At 38.7% G+C, this 23,381-nt stretch overlaps 1 protein-coding gene across 2 annotated transcripts; it reads right to left on the bottom strand.

The window, feature by feature from the left end:
- Nucleotides 1-4,902: 4,902 nt before the first annotated feature.
- trappc11 (trafficking protein particle complex subunit 11) lies at nucleotides 4,903-23,012 on the bottom strand. 2 transcript variants are annotated; one of them, XM_060886564.1, is made up of 30 exons: nucleotides 22,862-23,012; nucleotides 21,821-22,056; nucleotides 21,560-21,729; nucleotides 21,047-21,117; nucleotides 20,721-20,835; nucleotides 20,520-20,619; nucleotides 19,367-19,440; nucleotides 19,167-19,263; nucleotides 17,804-17,937; nucleotides 17,207-17,354; nucleotides 16,591-16,684; nucleotides 16,206-16,285; nucleotides 15,536-15,614; nucleotides 13,306-13,360; nucleotides 13,052-13,197; nucleotides 12,821-12,882; nucleotides 11,980-12,112; nucleotides 11,151-11,281; nucleotides 10,217-10,372; nucleotides 9,949-10,136; nucleotides 9,259-9,407; nucleotides 9,043-9,164; nucleotides 8,566-8,685; nucleotides 8,414-8,479; nucleotides 8,142-8,298; nucleotides 7,934-8,045; nucleotides 7,129-7,220; nucleotides 6,677-6,810; nucleotides 5,873-6,040; nucleotides 4,903-5,345 (listed from the first exon to the last, which is right to left on the bottom strand). In XM_060886564.1, exons 2-30 carry the CDS (start codon nucleotides 22,022-22,024, stop codon nucleotides 5,304-5,306), a joined length of 3,399 nt encoding a protein of 1,132 aa, XP_060742547.1. In that variant the 5' UTR covers nucleotides 22,025-22,056; nucleotides 22,862-23,012; the 3' UTR covers nucleotides 4,903-5,303. The 2 variants fall into 2 exon arrangements, with proteins under 2 accessions (XP_060742547.1, XP_060742548.1); XM_060886565.1 differs by having other exon boundaries at nucleotides 21,821-22,065; nucleotides 22,862-22,999.
- Nucleotides 23,013-23,381: the final 369 nt, after the last annotated feature.

The following is a 23,381-nucleotide window of genomic DNA, read 5'->3' as shown; positions in this document are numbered from 1 at the left end:
TATACAATTAGTCTTCCAGTGCGTTAGGACAGCTAACGCAAAAAAATAAAAAGCCTTTTTATTGGATGTTTTTTGTACACAAACGGTTAACAGATTTACCCCCTGCAATGAATCCCGCCTCTGTAACTCACCTCTCTAAAAGGATTGGCCTTTGCCTTTTTTGAGTCCTGCTCTCTAACCCACGTCGCTGTTTGATTGGCTTTGTCTTTCTCGCTATGTTGTCCCCACCTAATGTTGTCTCCACCAATGTCAAATAAATTATGTTCCCACCAATGTCAAAATCAAACTTACGCCCTTGAACCAGGGTAATGACCCACATCACAGAGTCAAACAGAAATCACTATCAGGGACTTTGTACCTACATTTCAGCATGTAGATTTCAACCAAAATAAATAAATACATAAATAAATTCATAATTCAGTTTCAGTGTGTTATCTGATTATTATTCAGTGTATTATCTACTTATGATGTAATGTTTAAAGATGAATAGCTGTCATTTTATTATTATAAAGTTTGCTAAAAAATATTTTTTTTTATTTGCTTAAAAACAATTGTCTTTAATTTTTTTAAACAATACACAGAAACGTGAATAAATCAAAAAACACTACATACTACACATTAAAGATAAAACGAATAGGCCTCTTTCCTCTTCCTCTTCTTCTTCTTCTGCTTTTTCTTTTTCTTCTTTATAAAAAGAAGTGTTATTTAGAAAAAAAATACATATTTTTAAATTTTACATTCTCCTCCAAATTCAAGTTTCACAGAAATAAAAAGTCAGTCCATTTTTTCTATTTCAATTTCAATTTTATTTTTGTATGCTAAAACAGGACACTAGGTAGTGTAGAATTTAGTATAGAATTGAACACATGATGCATTACTAAAAGATCTCTCGTGAAGTGTTAAAAGCTTTTATAGCACAGTTCAGGTGATGCAGATCTGATCTGGTTTATCAGTATTGTAAAATGACTACTGATCAACTATAAAAGCAATAAAAACAATAAGTAACTTGATTTTCAGACATTCAACACCATTAAACGTAGCTAGAAACTGATCAGTTGTATGAAGTGTCTTTCTTGATTAAAATGCTTGTTATTGTTTGGTTTTTTTGCAAATTGCTTGTAATAGAAACGAATCTTACAGGATTTGGCAGATGCCTTAATCCAGAGTAACTAACATTTATGTCTATATAAAGCATCCATCATGTGCAGAGGCACCTTTGACCTTTTTAGTTTTTTACTGAACTAGATAATCACACTCATTCAATTACAGCCTGAAGGACAATTCATACCTAATCTGCATCTGATTATATACAGTACTGGGTACATTTTGTAAATAAATATAGGTTTTTTTGTGTATATTTTGCATAATTTTTTAAAGTGTAAATTTTTGTATTGACTTTATTTCTATATCTTTTATCCTTTGTCTTGTATAGCTATTTCCCAAGTGGGGATTAATTGTCTGTCTGTCTGCTTGTCTGTCTGTCTGTCTGTCGAGCAACTTGGCAGTGTTGGGGTTTTAACATTAACTCAGCTTCAATTAGTTGGGCTTCTTCTCATCACGTTGTCCCTGATTGGTTACACCTTTTCTGTAAGTTTTATTTTTTACTTAGCTGTAAAGTAAACCCAGGATTGTAGGAAGTGCTATTTATCTTTAACTTTACCACACAAAACCATAGACGGGAAACAGATTATTGTTGTTTTTGTTTTTTTCTCTCTGTGAATAAAACAGACACAAAGGACAGCTATAATCACCCTTTAAATTATGCTTTATGCATCTAAATATAATAAACAGACAAAATTCTGACATTTTTTTCAATATTTTTGAAGAGAAATTCACGTGAATTGTGTTGAGCAGAAGTGAATACATGAATATAATTCTGTACAAAATGTTTTAATAGACAATTTATTTTCATGAGTCAATCAAATGAAAAGCAAAAAAAACCCCAAAAGATAAAAGTGTTAAACTTACCATAAAAAACTGAACTAATTTTACTTTGAATTGTGAACTTTCCCACAGATGGAGAGAATCACAGCATCGCAGATAAGGTAACACTTAACACGCTACAAACTTTCCCACAGTTTGACTGCACAGAGGACATTTAGGGTATTTAGCAGTAAACAAACGGTGAAACGTACAGTAAAATGTCGTTAAGCAACTGTTGTGTGGGTGAGATAAACAAGCTCGGGAGATGACAGTGCTATATTCAGTTATCAGCAAAAAAAATCAGTGGGTGTGTTCGCTTACTCAGAAACTTTACACAGTTCCACTGCATACTCACAACAACAACAAAACACACACACACACACACACACACACACCTTACTTATGCACTCACATAACACTGTATAAAACTAATCCACATCAGAGTATTTCTGCATTAAAAACTGCATACAGTTACACATATGCACTTTATTCATAATAGTTATTCATTTTAGTGACATCAGTCATGCAGAATTTTTTTTTTGTAATATATTTTCTTCTGTTAATCTTCCACTGGTCAATTCTTCAAAATTAATTTTATTTTCCATTACTCTATTTTATCTCTTATCTTATATTATTTATTTTACTGTATTTTATTTGAATTCATTTTAAATCCAAACTTTCCTCTATAATATTGACATACATACATATATGTATATATACGTGTGTGTGTGTGTGTGTGTGTGTGTGTGTGTGTGTGTGTGTTATATATATATATATATATATATATATAAAACTATAATAAATTTCCTAGACATGTATGTTAATGTGACCAATAAAATTTGAATTTAATTTTGACTAAATATCTACAGGGTCTTAATTATTAGGCGCACTGACTACTACAGAGCTAGATCTAAAAATTATTGGCACCCTGGGGGGGGGGATGGTTGGAAAACATTTAATTAAAGTCAATTAATTCAACTATTTTATTCAAATACTGAATTAACCAGCAATTTCTATTATACTGTTTTAACGGTCAATTAAATGTTTAGTAACTCTTACATGGTCAGGCAGCCATGACTTTGTTTCAATGGAGCATAAGCATGAGGTTCTACAGAAGAGAAATTCAATTAGTGATATCAGTATGAAGAAGATTAAAGAATGATTAAAAGAAATGAGACAAAAACAATGGCACGAGATGTCCATATCCAGTGTTTGTGTAATAATTAAGAGATGGAAATGAACCTTGCTGGTAGAAAACCCAAGCGTGTTTTGCCTCAGTGGACAAATAGGATAATTAGAAAAGGCAACAAATCTCATCTCCTCATTAAACTGTGGCAATCTTAAGAAATTGGTAGCAAATTTACAGATAAATGCCACCTTTATGTTAACACACTATCTGGAAGTTTTATCTGTGAATGACTGGAGTTCTCTAGAAATTGCTAGATCTTTGAATAGAACTGGGTTCTGTGGTGTTTTAACATTCTAACGGAGCTTTCTGGCGAAACCCAAGTTGCATTTGGCATGAAAAGTACGCAATATATATATATATATGTATGACTAAAGGTTTGTGGACATCTGACCCTCCCCTTTTCTGTAAGTTCCACTCTTCTGTAAAGGCTTTCCACTTGGATTTGTATTTATTCAGGCACAAGAGCGTGAGTGAAATCAGACACTGATGTTAGAGAAGGTCAGCATAGGAATTCAATGTCAGACTGTATATTTATAATTACACTCTCCAGTGTCACCCAAATGAGGATGAGGTTGTATTTGAGTCTGGTTCCTCTCAAGGTTTCTTCCTCTTCCATCTAATGGAGTTTTTCCTCACCACAGTCGCTGCAGACTTGTTCATTAGGGATAAATACAATCACATTTAAATAGAAGTCTTGAATCTTTCCATAAATCTTTGTATAATGTTAACCTTTTTCTACTTTTTGCAATATTTCTGATGTTCTGTAAAGCTGCTTTGAGACAATGTCCATTGATAAAAGTGCTATACAAATAAATTTGAATTAAATAAGAAGTTCAGTGGGAATGAGATTAAGGTTCATTAGCTCTTGTTCCTATTCTTTTGTGTAAGAAACAGGTTTGCCATGCTGGGACATGTTTGGGGCTCTTAATTGCATTGAAAAGAAATTATAATTAAACGTTACAGCATGCAAAGTTGTTCTATAGAACTGTGTTCTTCGAATGATGTGGCAACAGTTAGAGGAAGAACCACGAATATGGGACAGGTTTGAGTGTTTTTAGTGATTTGTTTTCTCCTCAACATAAATCGGGATATATAAGTAGTAATAATATAAGTGAATATGATGAATACATTTATTACAAAAAACTATGGAAAATACTACACGCATTTCTAACAGTTTGATGTCTGAACTTTCTGCAGAAGATAATCTGTAAGTTTTTATTTTTCTTGAATATGACATTGGCCATCCTCAAGCTTCCATTTGGGGCATTCGCAACACCAATGACGCAGAAGTGGCAAGGACCCAAACGACGTCCAGATGACGTTGACCACTAAGTATTAGCAATTGTAGCAAACTGTATTTAAACATGTAAGTACAAGTTACAGCTGGGTTGTAGTTGGACAATGCAAGACAATAGTGTTTAGTGGCCAAGCTTTTGACATGGCCATTCCAGTTCCCTGACGAAACCCCACTGAAAACCTGTTGACAAGAATCTACTGGACAGAAGTTAGGAGGATGTGGAAAGATTCTGTATTAAGGAATGAGCTTAGATTTCTTGGTCAGTGTAAAGAGAGGTTGTAATGATGTGGTGATTTACGTCAGATGTAAAGACAAAATAATTGCACTGAAATATCCTTAGTGTTAGATACACAACCTCACAAGTTACTGAACTAAAAATGTCTCAGCTGGGACAAAGACAAAGGCTTGTCAATATCCAATCTCTAAATCCTCCCTCGCTGGAAAAAACAGTGTTTGGAATCCAAAACCTTTATGAACAGAAATTCTCCGGTGCCAGGATTAATAATCGTTTAATTTATTACCACATTTTAGATTTACATTAGTCAATGTTTAGTCACAAGCTTCACTATGATTAATTAATTACAGCACCTTTTAAAGCATAAATCTGAAATAAAACGCAAAAGCAACGAGGCAAGATGTACACTCCGATGGATGGATGGATGTATCATGTCATTACACTGACCACATATCGGATTTCCAAGAAGAGAAAGGGAATGTCAGTCTTCATGCTGTCATGGCTGGCCTGTTTATCACTTTCAAATAATTACATCTGCTCTAATCCTGAAGTTCTGGTTTCCATGATGTTGGACCAGTTCATTCCACCGAAATTGCAGCATTATAAGACAGTCAAGTTAAACTGGTCTGAGGTTAGAGATTTTGCCAGCAGCACATTTCTCAGGCAGCTGCAATAGAAACATCACCATTTCTTCCCTGAGGCTGCAAACAAGAAGAAAAGTAATTTACAATTTAGAAAATTTTCAGTTGTTACAAAAAGGGTGAAAATAACAACCCACCCAAGGTGGAGTGGGCACAATCACACACTTACACTCAGACAGAGAGACAAAGAGACAGAGACAGAGACAGAGAGAGAGAGAGAGAGAGAGAGAGAGAGAGAGAGAGAGAGAGAGAGAGAGAGAGAGAGAGAGAGAGAGAGACCAATCAGACCCTAGTGTGGTAGAATGTGTGTTATGGATGCACTGGTATGGCTTCAAAGTCGATTACAGTTCCAAAACTTCACATTTTTATTTATTAATAAATGATATAGCAACAGCTTTACAACAACTATGTAGCTGTAGAACATCTTTCTCTTTAATACAATAAGACAAAAATGAAGCTTGTCGTGTTACCCACAAGATCTTGAAGGAAATCAGATGAGATTTGAATTACAGCTGAACTTTTAAAGAAATAAACTTTGAAGACTTTTTTTCATTTTTACTAAATAGCAGGGGTTTACGACTGCTCACCTTGATGAAAATGCGGGTGGGGAGGAAACGGCGTAGCAGCTGGTTGGAGATGTGAGGGAAGCGCAACAGGTTGATGTTCAGCACAGGCAGGTTCTGATAGCCGGCCATCAGAGGGTAGAAATTGTACAGCATCTCCTGCTTTGTACCTGGCAAAATTCTCATCCGTATCTACAAACACACAGACACACGTACAGTAAGACAGACATACAGAAGGACATTTTTATCACGTTTGCAGTGTTAGTCCCTGGGGGCACGGTGTAAACATTGGAATACAGTAGAAGACAGAATGTCAAATGAATGTGTGTGAGACATCCCGTTGCGTTAAGATGACCAGCCTGCTACACGACTCAATAACGAGATCTGGACTGTTGAGCACATACGGAAATCTACCATATTAAGGAACACAGGTTAACTTTTGATCTGTCTCTCAGCAGTGATAAAGTTGAAGCTGACACAAGACTGACCAAAGGTTAGTTGTGACCACGTTATACTTATACTCAGTCCTACGCACTACATGTCATAAGAAAGCAATTTCACAGGAATTTCAATTCCCTGTGACTTTTTAAAAAGTAATCCAGCACTGGATTTGGAAACCCTTCTATATGGCCAGAAGTATGTGGACACTTGATCATCACCCATATGTGATTCTTCTGACTCTGTCTCAAGCTCAATGAACATCGACTCTGACTGCACCCTCTCTTCATCCAATACCAGTGTCTGGTCTCAGTAACGCTCTTGTAATGTTGAATGAACACAAATCCTTACGGCTACACAACAAAATCTCTGACACTTTCAGTCACTGACCTGTTTGAGTCCTGAGAACATGAAGGCGTCGCTGGGCTCCACGGACAGATCCACATCCTGCACCAGCCCGGTCCGATTCTCAATGTGGTACCGAACAGGAAGAGACTCACGCACACGACCGAACGAGGGCGTGTCTGAATCCATAAACAACATGAAATAAAATAAAATGCAGCACATACAACATGAACACACACTTCAAATGTGGTGTTTAACTAAAGTCTCATAGTGCAAAAGGATGCAATGCTGCAATTTATTATTATTAAGTCCTACAATTATGGGCACCTTCATAAAAGATGAAAAATAAAAGCTATTTTCAAAAAATGCCTCTTTTTAACAAATGACTCTGTGGTGATTTTATAGAAAAGATTTCATAAATAGTACAAAGTTTAAGAAAAAAAAATTATTGTAAACATATAGTCAGCATATTTAAAGTAAATTAAAATCTGACTTACCAGCATGTACATACAGAGGAATGGTCTCTAAGATCACATGAGGCAGGATCATAGTTGTTTTGACAACTGGTGTCTCAGCGCATGCGGATTTCCTATTAAACAAAGTTATACAGTGTCAGTAACATTATAGCTGTTTACCAACGTAGGTGAAGGGAATGACGAGCATAATTGTGCACAATGTGTATGCAGTTTATTCTGTGTGATAGGATTTTAATCGCTGACTAACTGTCCTAAACTGAACCATAGAAATAAGCCTAGAATTAAGCATTTAAACGTATTCAGTGAGTATTTTGAATGGGTGTTTGGTTAAATGCCTGGAATAAAGTAAACATAAAACATGTTAGTAAAACGCCACTCCTGATTTTTTATGGTTTTACGTCTCGTGAAAAAGGTGGCTGCTAACTAGTGGCGAAAGCACGGAGGTTGTCATGGACGTTAAACACCATCACATCAAACTGAATCCATGGCGGTGACCGTGGTGTAGTTTGTTTATAGAATTTAAAATTCCTAACAGTTGTGTTCATTTGAAAATTCTGCAGTAATCTAAGAGCCAGTGGAACAATTCTATTGGCTGTGTGTCGAGGAAACCGGGAGGATGCTAACTTCCAGGTTAAAATAAAATATAACCCTGCAGCACTCTATATCATTTGGCTAATATGTAGTAAATTACTGTAGAACTCAACATCAAATTTTTACATTTCCAATCAGTGCAAAAAATGTTACACTGTGACTATGTTTACTTTTAGCTCATGATCTGTCTTTTTCTTTTCTTCTTTTTGTTATTATTATTAGTGAAATATCACACCTCTTCCAGGAGATGAGGTAGTGTCCTGCTGCCACGGTGCTGGTGCCGTTCTGAACAGGAGGACACCTGAGACTGAAGCACTCACTTGCACACTCGCCTGTCTGCAGCACCACTGCAAAATACACAACACGCACGCAACGCTAAAGTACACAGAAAAGGCTGCAATTACACACACAACAGATAAAATGATTTAGTCCTGTTTGCTTACCTCCTTCCACCTGGCTCTGGGGCTCGTCGATGGCGGCCATGTTGCAAGCCAGCTGTAGCTCGCTGCTAACTAAATGCACGGGCCATGGTGATGCGCTCAAAATGTCTGTCATCAGCAGGAAGGGCACGTCTACATACACTCGCTCCAGGTGCTCAAACTGACACACAGGTATATACACCTCATACATATTGTGTTCATTCTGAAGGAACTACAATATTTTCATCCACATTTACAAATCAATACATTTAGATATTAGATTGAGAAAAGCTCACCTTAGTGGACACAAACTTGAAAGCCACGTCAAATGGAACGACTGTGTCTATGGTCACGGTTTCATCCTAAACGTTGACAGTAAAGGTAAGAAATTTTATTTAATTCAAATTTAAAATGTAATAAATTAAACAGTGGTTAAAATCATGCTCACCTTGTGACATCTGCATGTGATGTCTTTACCCTCTACTGTGGTGCTCATTGCATAAGACACATGAAACAGGAAGATTCGAGATCCAGTGCCCACACAGCGAATGTACAGCTTCTTCTCAACCTGACAAGAAGAAAGTTACACACACAAACACACGCACACAGACACACACAGACACACACAGACACACACAGACACACACAGACACACACAGACACACATGGACCCAGACACACAGACCCAGTCACACAGACACACACAGGCACATAGACCGAGACACACACACACAAACACACAGACAAACAGACACACACACAGGCACACGGACCCAGACACACACAGACACACACACACAGACACACACGCTGCTTCATTTTCTGCAAAATTATGGTATACACTGCACCTTAATCACAGTCTTTTAAAAAAGCTATTTGTATGGCTGTTTTGCCTGACGTATTATTGTGTGTGTGTGTGTTTTACCTTCTGCCCTGGCTGCAGCTCTCCAATAGAAATATCAGTGAGCAAGGCGGGGTGTGCTTCATCACATGCTTCAGAGCTATTCAGTGTAACGTAGGTCATTTGTGTAAGATTTGCATCCTGACCTACAACACAGATGTGTATGCTGAAGTGAATTACAGGATAATAATCATCAAACTAAACATTCTGGATATGTTGCAGGTGTGTGTGTGTGTGTACCTGGCTTGAGGCCAGCAGTGAGACTGACATCTTTGGCTACTGTGTCTTCTTCTGATTGGATAGTGACGGTCATGCAGTACATCTCATTGGTCAGCGCTGGGGGATCGTGATGCAGCTGTACAGAGATTCGGGGCACTCGGGATATGATCCTATTCAAGAAACACACCCATACACACTTAAAAATATATCCTACATTGAGTGCACAGTTCATAATGGCATTCTGAGTGATGAATTTTGACAGTCTTTATTTTCAAAGATCACTAAACATTTACTAATAACATGCAAATGTTATTAATGACTCATGTAAAAATGCCTCAGACTATCGGAAGGTAGTGTGTTAACAGCTTGTAACATTTAGCACAGTATTTAGGAAGATCTACCAGTAAAGGCCAGTGTGTGTGCTGTCGCCAAATAACCTATTATTTACAATAAAATGATTTTCTTTTGCTTATGATTACTAAACGTCTGGGTTCTTAAATTATTGCTAAATAAATGTTGCTAAAAATGACAGAATGAAAGCTCAAGATCTGAATCAGAACTGTATCACTTAGGAAACAAAATCTGTTATATATAAAAGAAATAACAGGAAAAATAAACAGCAGTATGTGTGTGTGTGTGTGTGTGTGTGTGTTACATTTGTCTTGTAGTATATGTTGGCAGTATGACAGTTATCATTAGTGGTTAACCTACATGGTGTTCGCTTGGATGGAAACGGCATCCCAGTCGACCTGCTGCTCTGGGACACGGATTCGCCTCTTAAAAGAGCGGGACGCCTGCAAAGCCTCGTGGCTAGATGCGGCATCACCGCCTCCTCCTCTCCAGTTCAGATACACACAGCGGCCACTCTCGGTGCCCAGCATCAGGTCCACGTGCGTGATCTGAATCAGAAGAGTCAATAAATATATTTACACAAAAGTACAATTATTTTACATTTACAGTACAAACTCAAACAGTGTACCTCGATCTTTCTTCCAACGTCCTCGGTCTTGGCTACGAATTTGAAGCAGTACTTCCGGGCCTTACCGGGAACGAGACACATGTTCTGCTGTGAGGATGTTTCCAAGATGTCCTTTCCTCTGCATTCCTCTTCCACCAGGCAGAACTGGTTATAATCCTGAAATAATTGGAACACACAGACAGAGAGGAGTGATACCTCGAGATACGAGTTTAATTCGTGCTCATATCTCAATTTGCTCGTATCTCAATGCATTTTTCCCCGTTTAAATGAATTGAAATCCCATTAATCCGTTCCAGCTCGCAAAATTCCACTCCAGTTGTTTTGTTTGTGTTTTGAATATAAAAATGTACAGTACCTGTATTTATAAATGACAAATATTGTATAAAAACATACAGTAATAAAAGAGAATGTTAAAAAAATAAACTAGTTTTACTATAAAGTGTATTATTTACCTTGGAGATCAGACGACTTGAGCTAACGGAAGATGCGCACGGAGGTTGAGGGAGGCGTAAACAGGCGGAGGAGTTAAGAGGAATTTTGTCTCGTACGTACACTTTCACTTTCGTTCACTTACTCGCTACTGTACACTCTTAATGCTACTTTACACTTAAATGGAACTTAACTAAACCTCACTAAAATGAATGAACTTCTTTTTCACAGCACGGTCCTTTACACTCACTTTCTTAGGACCCATGGTTTTAAATGCGATAAAGTTGTACTGAACGCAAAATAAAAGCACAAAATACAAGCAAAGCTTTACACAAGTGTTAACAAAGCGAGCTACACAAACACTAACCGAGTGAGACGTGGGAAGCTGAGGCGGGGGAATCAGAGCACACGTTGTTGTCGTGGGACTTTGTTCGGAGGTGTATATATATATATATAGAGAGAGAGAGAGAGAGAGAGAGATATCAGGATGTGTGTGTATACATACCTGGTTGCTGAGGCTGACACACAGCTTGGCAAAGCGGATAGGATGTGGGCAGTCAGCTCTCAAGTACACATGCAGTTGGACAGGCTCGTCTACGTGAAAGCTGGGAGACAGGAACTTGGCCTTACACTGGACTGAGACAGATGTAAGAAACACATCACTCAAATATCCTGTGTGCTGTTCTTTAAAAATGCCTTATAGATCACAGGGTATAATGTCAGGCTAATTTTGCTAAATAGGAATGTGTAAGAGCTCCGGATTTAACTTCATACAAACTGCACGTCTATATAATCAGACTCAAAGCAGAACTGTTTACACTCGGATTTCAGAGAAAATGTCTAATTTAATTTAAACCTGCAGATAATCAGTACTGCTAGTTTTTTTGGTTAACAATCTGTGTCCAGCTAACGAGCCTTCGTCATTAATAAGCACCCCAGTCTCTTACGTGTTCGGTGTTTTGTGTCTGGTTGTAACATGAATTGGAGTTGCTCAAATGTGCAAGGTGTGAATGAGGACAGCTGAGAATCGAATCCATCACAAGTCCACATTATTTACTATATTGTATTGTGTTGTATTTCACACTGCAGTATAAAAAAGACTGAAAGTACATTATGGCTTTTTTCTTGTTGATTGCTCTCAAAACAAGCATAGGCTTTTTCCTAATCGTATTAGATGATGGAATAGTTTAAACCGATGTTATTGGACTGTTACTGTACATGCAGTGCTCTACACAGTCATACACTATAACAGAAGGTTGGGCTATAAACACAATCTGTAACACCAGACACATGCAGTTTATCGCACACAGATTAGTAGATCAGTCAATACTCACTGAAGGGCACATAGTCCTGCACCTCGACAGTGAACTCGTTATTGCTGGCCAGTGAGGCGCGATCACTCCACAGCACCTGAGCTGCTTTTACAGAGCCTGAGTCACACTCCGGCTCTGGGTCAGGAACCTCGTTCTGATCAGAGACAAACACAAGATCTGAGCATTTAGCTCTCTATAATATATTTAAATATCACACAATCTCTACACACTTCTAATAGAAATGAAGAGTGAAAGAAAACAAATGGATGCTACCGAGTTCTAAACAACTACAGATTAAATATTTGGGCCTGTATTCATAAGGATTATAAGAATGATCTCAGAGCTCGTAATTTAGCTTAAAAATGTCTATGGATCTTATCTTAAGCGTGATTCAGGACCGATCTCAGAGCGACTTTGAGTAAGGACCACATAACTTTTATCTTAGAAAGGAGGCGGGGCTTAACCTGTTACTAGGTGACACATTCTTTTGACTGTGAATAGAAGCGCTTTTAAAATCTGGTCTATTATAAACCTTCACTTTGTCTTTATGTTAAGATATTTGAGTCTGTATCGTGTAGGGATTACGTTCGTGACCGATCGTATGAGCTGCTCTAACATCTGTAGGTTAGAAATGTAATAAATTAAATGTAAATGTAAATCCCACAGAGCAGATATGTTTCGGAGATATTGGTGTATCTCTAAATAACATAACATAAGACTATATATATATATATATATATATATATATATAGTCATTCCATACTTTGCTGGATGTTACACTTTAACCTTTTACTGTCTCACCTGCGTACTTTAAATAAGCAGTAGTACACAAAGACAATTTACTCCATCCTGATTCACTCACCATAAGAACTCTGATCAAGTTCTTCTCAATCCTGGACTTTTGATCTTCACGTAGAGTGGAAGCTGGACAAAGGCAGTATTTTATTAAATATAGACAAACACTAGATATTTTCTTTCTCTCTCTCTCTCTCTCTCTCTCTCTCACACACACACACTTACACACACACACTACATGCACTACAAGACTTAATGAGTGTAAGAAGGGAGAGTTGATGATGGAGGACTAAGATACCTCGTCCCACCAGCTCCATCGAGTAAGTGATGTAGTCTTTAATGTGGCCCATCAGGTACGAGCACTTCAGCGCTGTGCACAGTATGGAGGTAAGCAGAGTCCACCAGCGTTCAGTACGATAGTCACACATCACATAGTCCAGCAGTCTGCAGGAGACACACACACACACACACACACACACACGTGTAAAACTCACCTCTCACTCTGCCCCAGACTGCATTAAACTAACACTGCTTTCAGAACAGGTGACTCACTTTAAAGCTTTAGTGTAATCCTTGGCATTGTAATACTCCTCACCCATCTGGACCACTAAATAAAAAACACATGAATAGTATCGAGTGTAAAACAAAGTGCTAAAATTGTGTGTATAAATAGTATTATTTGATAATTTTACACTTTATAAAATGTGCAATATGCCTCTAATGGCTTGTGTTATATGCAATATATACATTGAAATAATCACAGCAATACATTCACGTGCAAACTTGCAAAAATCTGCATTTTAAATTCCATTCGTAATCTTCTGAAAGTTGCCACACTAAATTTCCTTCTATTGTATACAACGACCAAGAAACTTCGTCTCTCTGAGGACGAAATTCTGTGTTAGATAAATGTTGGGAGTCCAGCATGAAGCACATGGTAACGTGTTTAAAAAAAAAACTCCATCGAATTCGCATCCTGTCTAATTCTCCTATCGAGCAGTGACGTGTACAGTTGTGTTCAAAATTATTCAACCCCCAATGCTGTAAATGGTTTTAGGGAATTTAGTGTACATTTGTAATTGTATTCAGAATGAAATCCTACAAGGACTTCTTAAAGAACCATATGCAACTAAAATGACATCAATTAGTTTTGTAATACAGTAGTAAATGTTTCTTTTGTGAATTCTTCATTGACATAATTATTCAACCCCTTAAAGACTACCACTCTGAAGAACAGAGGTTCAATGAAGTGTTTTCAATCAGGTATTGAAAACACCTGTGGATATCAGGGAGCAGCAATAAAGCCTAATAAGCACCAATTAGGCAGCTTTAAAATGACTGTGATACTCAGCTCCTTCTAGACATTTACTGGTGTGGTTACAAACATGGTGAGGTCAAGAGAATGGTCCAGGAAGACAAGAGAACAGGTGATTACTCTTCACAGGAAGGGCAATGGCTATAGGAAGATTGCAAAGATGTTAAACATACCAAGAGACACCATAGGAAGCATCATTCGCAAATTCAAGGCAAAGGGCACTGTTGAAACGCTACCTGGTCGTGGCAGAAAGAAGATGCTGACTTCGACTGCTGTGCGCTACCTGAAGCGTAGAGTGGAGAAAAGTCCCCGTGTGACTGCTGAGGAACTGAGAAAAGATTTGTCAGATGTGGGTACTGTAGTTTCTGCTCAGACAATACGGCGCACCCTGCGTAATGAAGGCCTCCATGCCAGAACTCCCAGGCGCACCCCCTTGCTGTCCCCAAAGAATAAGAAGAGTCGACTGCAGTATGCCAAAAGTCATGTGGACAAACCACAGAAGTTTTGGGATAGTGTTCTGTGGACTGATGAAACAAAATTAGAACTGTTTGGGCCCATGGATCAACGCTATGTTTGGAGGAGGAAGAACAAGAAAAGAACACCTTGCCTACTGTGAAGCATGGCGGGGGGTCAATCATGCTTTGGGGCTGTTTTGCTTCTGCAGGTACTGGGAAGCTTCAGCGTGTGCAAGGTACCATGAATTCTCTTCAGTACCAGAAGATATTGGATGACAATGTGATGCAGTCCGTCACAAACCTGAGGCTTGGAAGACGTTGGACCTTTCAACAGGACAATGATCCCAAGCATACCTCCAAGTCCACTAGAGCATGGTTGCAGATTAAAGGCTGGAACATTTTGAAGTGGCCATCGCAGTCACCAGACTTAAATCCGATTGAGAACCTCTGGTGGGACTTAAAGAAAGCAGTTGCAGTGCGCAAGCCTAAGAATGTGACTGAACTGGAGGCTTTTGCCCATGATGAATGGGCGAAAATACCCGTAGATCGCTGCAAGACACTTGTGTCAAGCTATGCTTCACGTTTAAAAGCTGTTATAACTGTAAAAGGATGTTGTACTAAGTACTAAGATTGAATGTCACTTGGGGGTTGAATAAAACTGATAATGATGTGAGCTCAGAAAAGACATTTGTGGTTATTTCATTATAAATGTTATGTTATATTTGTCTGACCTACATGTGCCTCTTTGATTTAATTGTAAGCAGGATGACTGAATGATCATAATCAATGTCAAACCGACCAAAACAATCAATTTCAGTGGGGGTTGAATAATTTTGAACACAACTGTACGTCTCAGTAAATTAGCGGTTGAAGTGTGGATGTAAAACCTGAAGTGTCGTGACGATGTTGAGTTGTAAACATAAAAGAAGTTTCTAACATGAACAGTTAAGTTACTTCATGGTTAAGAGGATGTGGAGGAAGTGATGTGGTCAGAAACACACTGCACACTCACTCAGATGGCTCTTCATGCGAGGACACTTGTACTTCTTAAACTGTGCGACGGCATTACTGAGCAATGCGATGATCAACTCCTGTGGGGGGGGGAACAAACCCACGCATATAACATAATACTGAATAAACTCAGTACTAATTAACGGTTTAAAATGACATGATCATATTTAATTCAATAGAAAAGAAAGATGCAGGAAGTACAATATTATTAACATTTAAGCCAGGTGCTAATAAACTGCTTGATTTACTTACCAAGACAATTTGTATTTATTTATTTATTCATTTATTTATTTTTACATCTTACCTGAAGCACAGTTAAGAAAAATGATCTCTGGTTAAATAAATGGAAAAGTTCACAAGCGCAAAGTTTATTTATTTTTCTTTTAAACATAACTTCTTTTATTATTACACTTAAATTATGTAAGCATCTGGGATAAAAGCCCTGACGTGTTGTGATACAGTTTTAATGTTAAAAAAAAATAAATAAATAAATTTGCGCAGTTGAGGGAGGAACAGAAGAAATCCGAATACATGTGCAAACAAATCTGAGACGATGAGAAACAAGATAATCTGATTGCTAAAGCGTGCATGACCCCAATTCTTTGGCCTGCTTTTAAGTGGTTCATGAAGTTTAGCTGAAAAAAAAAAACGGAATGTTTAAAGAGACCTACCGAATGCAGGACGTCTCTCTCCTTCAGCTGGAGAGCGAGAATGCCGTGTTTTTCCTTCTCTGCATCAGGTGGATCGATACCTGAAAAAAAGACATCATACTGTCACACAAGAGTACCTGAACATCCAGATGTGGCACAGAAGAGCAACAAAATAAATTGCCCTAGATATAAAAACCTCTCGGATGGCAGGATGTTTCACAGAGAATCGTAGCTAGTCTGTGTTTTTAACATCTCTACATGATACTGGTCAACATTCCGGTCTGAAGGACCGGAAGGTTTTTGTTCTCGTGTACATCTGGAGGATTAAATACAGCGTCCACTAGATACACAGGCATGTGAACAATGCCTTAGTGTATTTGTTCCTTAAGACGGAGTGGACACTCACTCTGATGGCCTTGTCTCCACGATCTCTGTCCATAAAAATCCAGAGCTCCGGCGTTTGTCTCCAAAGGGTCCGGTGTTGGAAAACTCGCGCTGGGCTACAGAAGAATCACAAAACACGTGGAACAACTTTATTATAATCTTCATAGATACAGGATTACAGTGACAAATGTTGAGCTAGTATCCAAAATGACGGAGAGGGTAAGAGTTTCTCTGTACATTCGGCATGCCTAAGGTTGGACAACATAAACACCAATATTTTTATTTAAATACCATGATTTTATCAAATAATAATTATTACTATGAAAATCATTAAAATAACAGAAATATCTTGTCTGATGTTAATAAAGTTTCTCATGTAACAATGCTGATGAAATTACTCCCAAAATTTGCATTGTATACATGAACAAAAAACAAAGGGCTTGAAGGAGCAGCTTTAAACTCGGTGTCTTATTTTGAAGCCCATCACCTTCTTGCTCAACTGAGAAGTAGTGAATCTTTAGAATGCTTGGTCACAGTGAGCGAGCTGCTTTACACAGCCAGTGAGACAAAAAGAGAGAGAGAGAGAGAGTTGATGCAGAGAGAAGTGGAGAGAGTGTTGTGTGAGTGAGTAGCTCTACCTCATGGCTACAGAGCAGGGTGGCTTGCTGCTTGCGCTCCTGGGCGTAACATGCAGCCTGCTGGTAATAAAAGCCAGGGTTCTGTGTCTGTATGGCAGTGAGGCCGAGTTTAATCGCCTCATCAAACAGATCACCGAATGACTGGAACCTGCAGAGGGAGAGGGAGAGAGAGAGAGAGAGAGGGAGGGAGTGAGGGGAGTGAGGGGAGGGGGAGAGAGAGAGAGAGAGAGAGAGAGAGAGAGAGGGAGGGAGTGAGGGGAGTGAGGGGAGGGGGAGAGAGAGAGAGGGAGAGAGAGGGAGAGAGAGAGAGAGAAAGGGAGTGAGAGAGGGTGGTGAGAGGGGGGAGAGAGGGAGAGAGAGAGAGAGAGAGGGAGACAGGTTATTTGTGGTTGATGGTGAAACTCAGTGGTGAACAGAAAATGGAGAACAATAAAACTTTTTTCTATAAGCAGCACCATCTTCTTATCTCTATCATAAGCAAAATGTACAACATCGCAGCTGTTATGAACATTATTATAAACATTATATAGCCACATCTGGCTATATAAAAAAACTTAAACAGAAATACAGAAAACATTCACAAACGCCGTCTCCTACTGCTTAGACATCCAGGCGGTGTGTTCGAAGGCCAGCTCGGCGCTCCCGATCTTCTTCTTGCACAAGTCGATGTGTTTTCTGAACTGAGCGATGGCATCCAGAGGGGTGTTGTGCTGAAAACACAGCCTGCAGATCTGAGGGGAGACGAGGCAGTGCGAGAGAGGTGAGATCAACACTGGCTTCACCAGTGTTGCTGTACAACACTAGCTTCACCAATGTGGGAGGATTTCTTTAACAGGAAACAGGGGCAGATCTCATGTGGCTTGTGGGCTGTACAGACGGACAAAACCCTCTTGGTTTAACTACAGCCACAAAATGAGCAAATCTTAAAGTATTCATGGTTTTTTTTTGTTTAGAAAAACTCACAGAAAGCAGTGCTGGCTGTTTTGCTTTTAAATTCTGGTTTGTGTTGTTCTCTTAAAGTTGCAGTTTGTAAGATTTAGTTGTTTGTTTGCCCCTCAAATACACGTAGGTTACAAAACCATTCATTTGTAGCATAGTATTACAATGTAACTAACGAGGGTCCTCGGTTCACATATCGACACTGAGGTCCTCGGTTCACATATCGACACTGAGGTCCTCGGTTCACATATCGACACTGAGGTCCTCGGTTCACATATTGACACTGAGGTCCTCGGTTCACATATTGACACTGAGGTCCTCGGTTCACATATTGACACTGAGGTCCTCGGTTCACATATTGACACTGAGGTCCTCGGTTCACATATTGACACTGAGGTCCTCGGTTCACATATTGACACTGAGGTCCTCGGTTCACATATTGACACTGAGGTCCTCGGTTCACATATTGACACTGAGGTCCTCGGTTCACATATTGACACTGAGGTCCTCGGTTCACATATTGACACTGAGGTCCTCGGTTCACATATCGACACTGAGGTCCTCGGTTCACATATCGACACTGAGGTCCTCGGTTCACATATCGACACTGAGGTCCTTGGTTCACATATTGACACTGAGGTCCTGTTGTTTAATTTACTCTGCAAGGGAAGCTGTAAAAACAGTGTGTTTCCTGTGTGATTTATTCATATTATAAAGTGTCACTGAGGTACCCTTGAGCAAGGCACCAAACCCCCCCAACTGCTCCTCGGGCATGTGTTCCCGGTGTGTGTGCACTTTGGATGGGTTAAATGCAGAGAACAAATTCTGAGTATGGGTCACCATACTTAGCCGTATGTCACGTCACTTTTTTCCTTTTTTTTCCCTTTATTTATGAACACAATTTAAAGCTTGAGTTTGTTGTTTGTTGACTATTTGCCAACACAAAACATATATGAGTGTGATTCTATTAACTGAAATCAAACAATATCATTTAAAATGAATCTGAATTTTATAAACACACCTTATAATTGATGAACCCAGCCAAAGTCTTGATCTCCAGCATGTTGGTCTCATAGGCACGAAGCTCGTGGATGAGACTGTATGCTGTTTTATAGTATCTGTGAAGGAGAATAAACAGAGAGAATATAAAGAGCGTTAGCATAGTTGTCCAGGAAAGGTACCTTGACAGCAAAAAAAATTAAATAAAATAAAAAATCGTACTTAAGAGCGTTCTGTGTGTCCTGTTTAAGCTCACTGAAGAAGCCAGTTTTAAACTGGTGCCTCACAAACAGCAGCTGAAACACAAACAAATGACAAAATCATTAAGGAGTTTTCAAAAAAGATGAGATTCGTCTTAAAGGTTTTGCCTGCCGAGAATTAGGGAAGTAAAAATTCTATTCAATTCAGATAAAAAGCTGATTGCAGAATGTTCTAACGTTTAGTTTCAAACACAAATTAAATCATTCATTCATTCATTCATCTTCTACCGCTTATCCGAACTACCTCGGGTCACGGGGAGCCTGTGCCTATCTCAGGCGTCATCGGGCATCAAGGCAGGATACACCCTGGACGGAGTGCCAACCCATCGCAGGGCACACACACACACTCTCATTCACTCACACACTACGGACAATTTTCCAGAGATGCCAATCAACCTACCATGCATGTCTTTGGACCGGGGGAGGAAACCGGAGTACCCGGAGGAAACCCCCGAGGCACGGGGAGAACATGCAAACTCCACACACACAAGGCGGAGGCGGGAATCGAACCCCGACCCTGGAGGTGTGAGGCGAACGTGCTAACCACTAAGCCACCGTGCCCCCCCCAAATTAAATCATTTTAACTTAAAAAAAAAAAACTAATTATCTCGGCCAACAGGATGCTGGAGTCTAAAGCAAGTGCTTTGTCTGTTCAGTTTTTTAATAGCACTTTAATAAATCTAAATTTAATGACAAGTGCATACTAAATAACTTTTAGCTCCCCCTAGTGTCCGACAATGTGTAAAGCAATGTTTGCTACATGCTATAAACCATTTTACATTTCATCTGACAGGAAGTGACTAAAAGGCAGGCAAACTTCCCATTTCAAAAAAGGAAAGCAACAAATAACGTCAATAAACAATAAAATAAAATAAGTAATGGAGACCAAAGTGCTGGTTCGAAAACAAAATTGCTAGTGAGTGAATATAATGAGATGTGTGACATGGATGGATAGAAATAATAGCGTGGCTACGTAACGTTCCTGCTTACAAAACAAGTCATATAAACAGATCTAAATGATGATTCATGATTTATCAGGTATTATGTCTCTGGAAACAGGAATTGGATTTAGAGGTCACAGTAGGTGTGATGCCGCTTATAACCTTCAGTATTACCTGATGAGTGGTTTTATTGAGGAACTCTTTGTGAGACTTTACTCTCCGTATCTCGTTATAGTAGTAGGTTTGAGCGTGCTCGTAAAACGCATTCTCCAACCTACACGTGGACAAGAAGTTAGGAGCACAGACAAAATCAGCCTGCGGACAATACATAGTGTCCTCAATCAGAATGTCAAGAGACAGTTTTCGGTTTCTGACCTGATGATGTAGCCGACCAGGTGATCGGTGTGAGGGAGGACAAACAGGGACTTGGCTGAGAGATCGCAGGCGTTACACAGAGCAGCGGCTCTCTCCGATGCCACCACATCCTCGCCTGTGTATACAGGTGTGATGGATATTTAGGAACAACAGTGTGTGTATACAGATGTGATGGATATTTGGTCCTTTAGTAAGTGTGTGTGTGTATACAGATGTGATCGATGTTTATTATAACACTGTGTATACAGATGTGACACACATATATTTGGTTCTTCAGTGTGTGTATACAGATATTATAGTTATATGGAAGTGTATTGTAGCCATACCAGGAGGAAGAGGAGTCTTCTTTTGAATTAAAACAACGGCAACTTTAGTGTTTCTACCTTGCAGACTTGTCCTTCATAAAAAATAACAAAAACAACCAAACAGAGAATACTTTAGACATGAGACATTACAGCATGCTCTGGTTAAACATACAGATTTTAAAGTTACATTAACACAAATGGGATTTGTAAATCTTGCCATGGAAAGCCATGTGCTGTTGAAAGATTCAATTTTTCAAGCTGTTTCAATCAGAAATCAATCTTATGAGACATGCACTGTTTCAGCTGAGGTTGTGGGCTGGGAAAGACAATATGATAACATAAATGTCTGAAACTGTCGTAATTCTCTTTTTTTTTTGATATATTGCAAGAATCAAAATATCTTTTTAGAACATTAAAAAAAGGCACAAACGCTGCTGCTGATATGATGTTAGAATTTCCTGAACCTCATAGTCATCATCCAAAAGCCCTAAAAATAACCCAAAAACAAGATCCGGACACATCATCCACGACTACCTGACGATCTCTACTTTAGTGGCGCACTCGGACTGCTTCTCCTTCCACTGAGCGTCGTCCCAGTCCAGCTCGTAGAAGAGCACCACCAGTGCAGGCACGAGGTTCAAGTGCTTATTCATCCAACCTGTCTTCAGGATACCTTTTGGGATGTACCACTCATATGACGTTCTCTGTTAAAATACATCGTAGCGTCAAGTCACCTCTAGATCCACTAGAAAGGAGTCAGTACTGTAGTACATTTTTAGTTCAGTTACTGTGTACCTTGGTTCTGCACTTTGGGTACTCGTGGTCTCCTGGCAGCACTTTAAAAGAAATAGGCACTCTGTCAGCCCGTCGGTTGGCGCAGAAAGCGTCCCAGATGGCGCGATGGACAGCATTGTAGATCACGTCGAGGCCAGTCAGAGCCACAAAAGCCATGGGCCTGCAGCACAACTCTGGTGGCAGCTCCCACTGTGTCGGACTCATCTTGTTCAAGCGGCTGCTTCACCAGTCTACAACTGTAACAGCTATATATCAATTATACTGTCATCACAGAGAATATATATTGTGTATATTCACACACGAACGTACATCCCTGAGGGATGTCATGGGGTCTGAACTCTTCTGTCAGAAATCAAACAATTAATCTAAGAAAGACTATTTTCAGAAAATGCTAAATTAATCAATATGTATAATTAATTCAACCTCGTTTTAGGTTTACTCATTACTAAGCTCCATTTGAATGCAACAAATCTGATATTTTTTAAAGACGATAAAATGAGAACTCTTAATGACAAACTCATCCATGTACACATCATTAACCCCCAAAAAATACTGAAGAAAAGGAGATGCACTCAGTTACAAGTACTACAAGTTCTATACAGTAGTAATAGTTGTGTGCAGATATTCGTGCTCGATTCTCCTTTAATTTTCAGCAGTAAGGTTGACATCACAAAGTAAAGACAATTTAAAAATGTATAAATATTTGATGATTCTGACACACTGCATTAGCTGGTCAGTACATTCGTTTTACAGAACCACAAGAGTAAAGCTAAGCTTCTTTATTTCAGTACTTTAATTCAAACTGTTGGAAGCTGGACACCAAAAACATTCCGTGTTAAAAGGTTATTGTGAGTGTAATGTTACTACACTGACATATTATCCGCAGCAGTGTTTACTTTTGTTATCCAGATCCGCACACAGCTAGCAGCTTGCTAACAGCTAGCTAACAGCTAGCTAGCTACTAAAACATTCCTCTGCTAACAATAATGTCAGTATTTCGGTACAACTACAGAAACGAGATGTTCGTTAACAGGTACTTACTGCTCTGGGTAAATATTCTACTTGGACAGTGTGACCTCAGTACATTTAACCGATTTATACGCTGTGTTTACGTTCGTGTAGCTTCAAGCTAATTGACAACCCATGACTCACAAACTCTTCTTCGGTGGTGTCTGTAGCATAGGATACGTTACTGCCATCTCTCGGTCGACTGGAAACAAAACCTCAGGAGTTATTTAATGTTGTACATTTTACAGTTGTTATGTATATTTTTTTCATCTCTCTCTTGTCTGTTGTGACATGTGAAGGAAAAAAAAACATACTTGCATGCGCATGAGATCATTTTTTGATTAATCAAGGTTATTTAGCATAAATAACAATAAATAATGACACAGCACCATAATAATGATAATGATAATAATAATAGCAACAACAACAATAATAATAATTAAACAATAATAATAATAATGATGATGATAATAATAATAATAATAATAATTAAAATATTAATAATAATAATAATGATTATAATAATAACAATAATTAAAATATTAATAATAAT

This window comes from Tachysurus vachellii, chromosome 14 (assembly GCF_030014155.1).
Source record: "Tachysurus vachellii isolate PV-2020 chromosome 14, HZAU_Pvac_v1, whole genome shotgun sequence".
Classification (NCBI taxonomy): Eukaryota; Metazoa; Chordata; class Actinopteri; order Siluriformes; family Bagridae; genus Tachysurus; species Tachysurus vachellii.
Note: the sequence above shows the minus strand (reverse complement) of the source record. Positions and strands in the feature narration are given on the sequence as shown.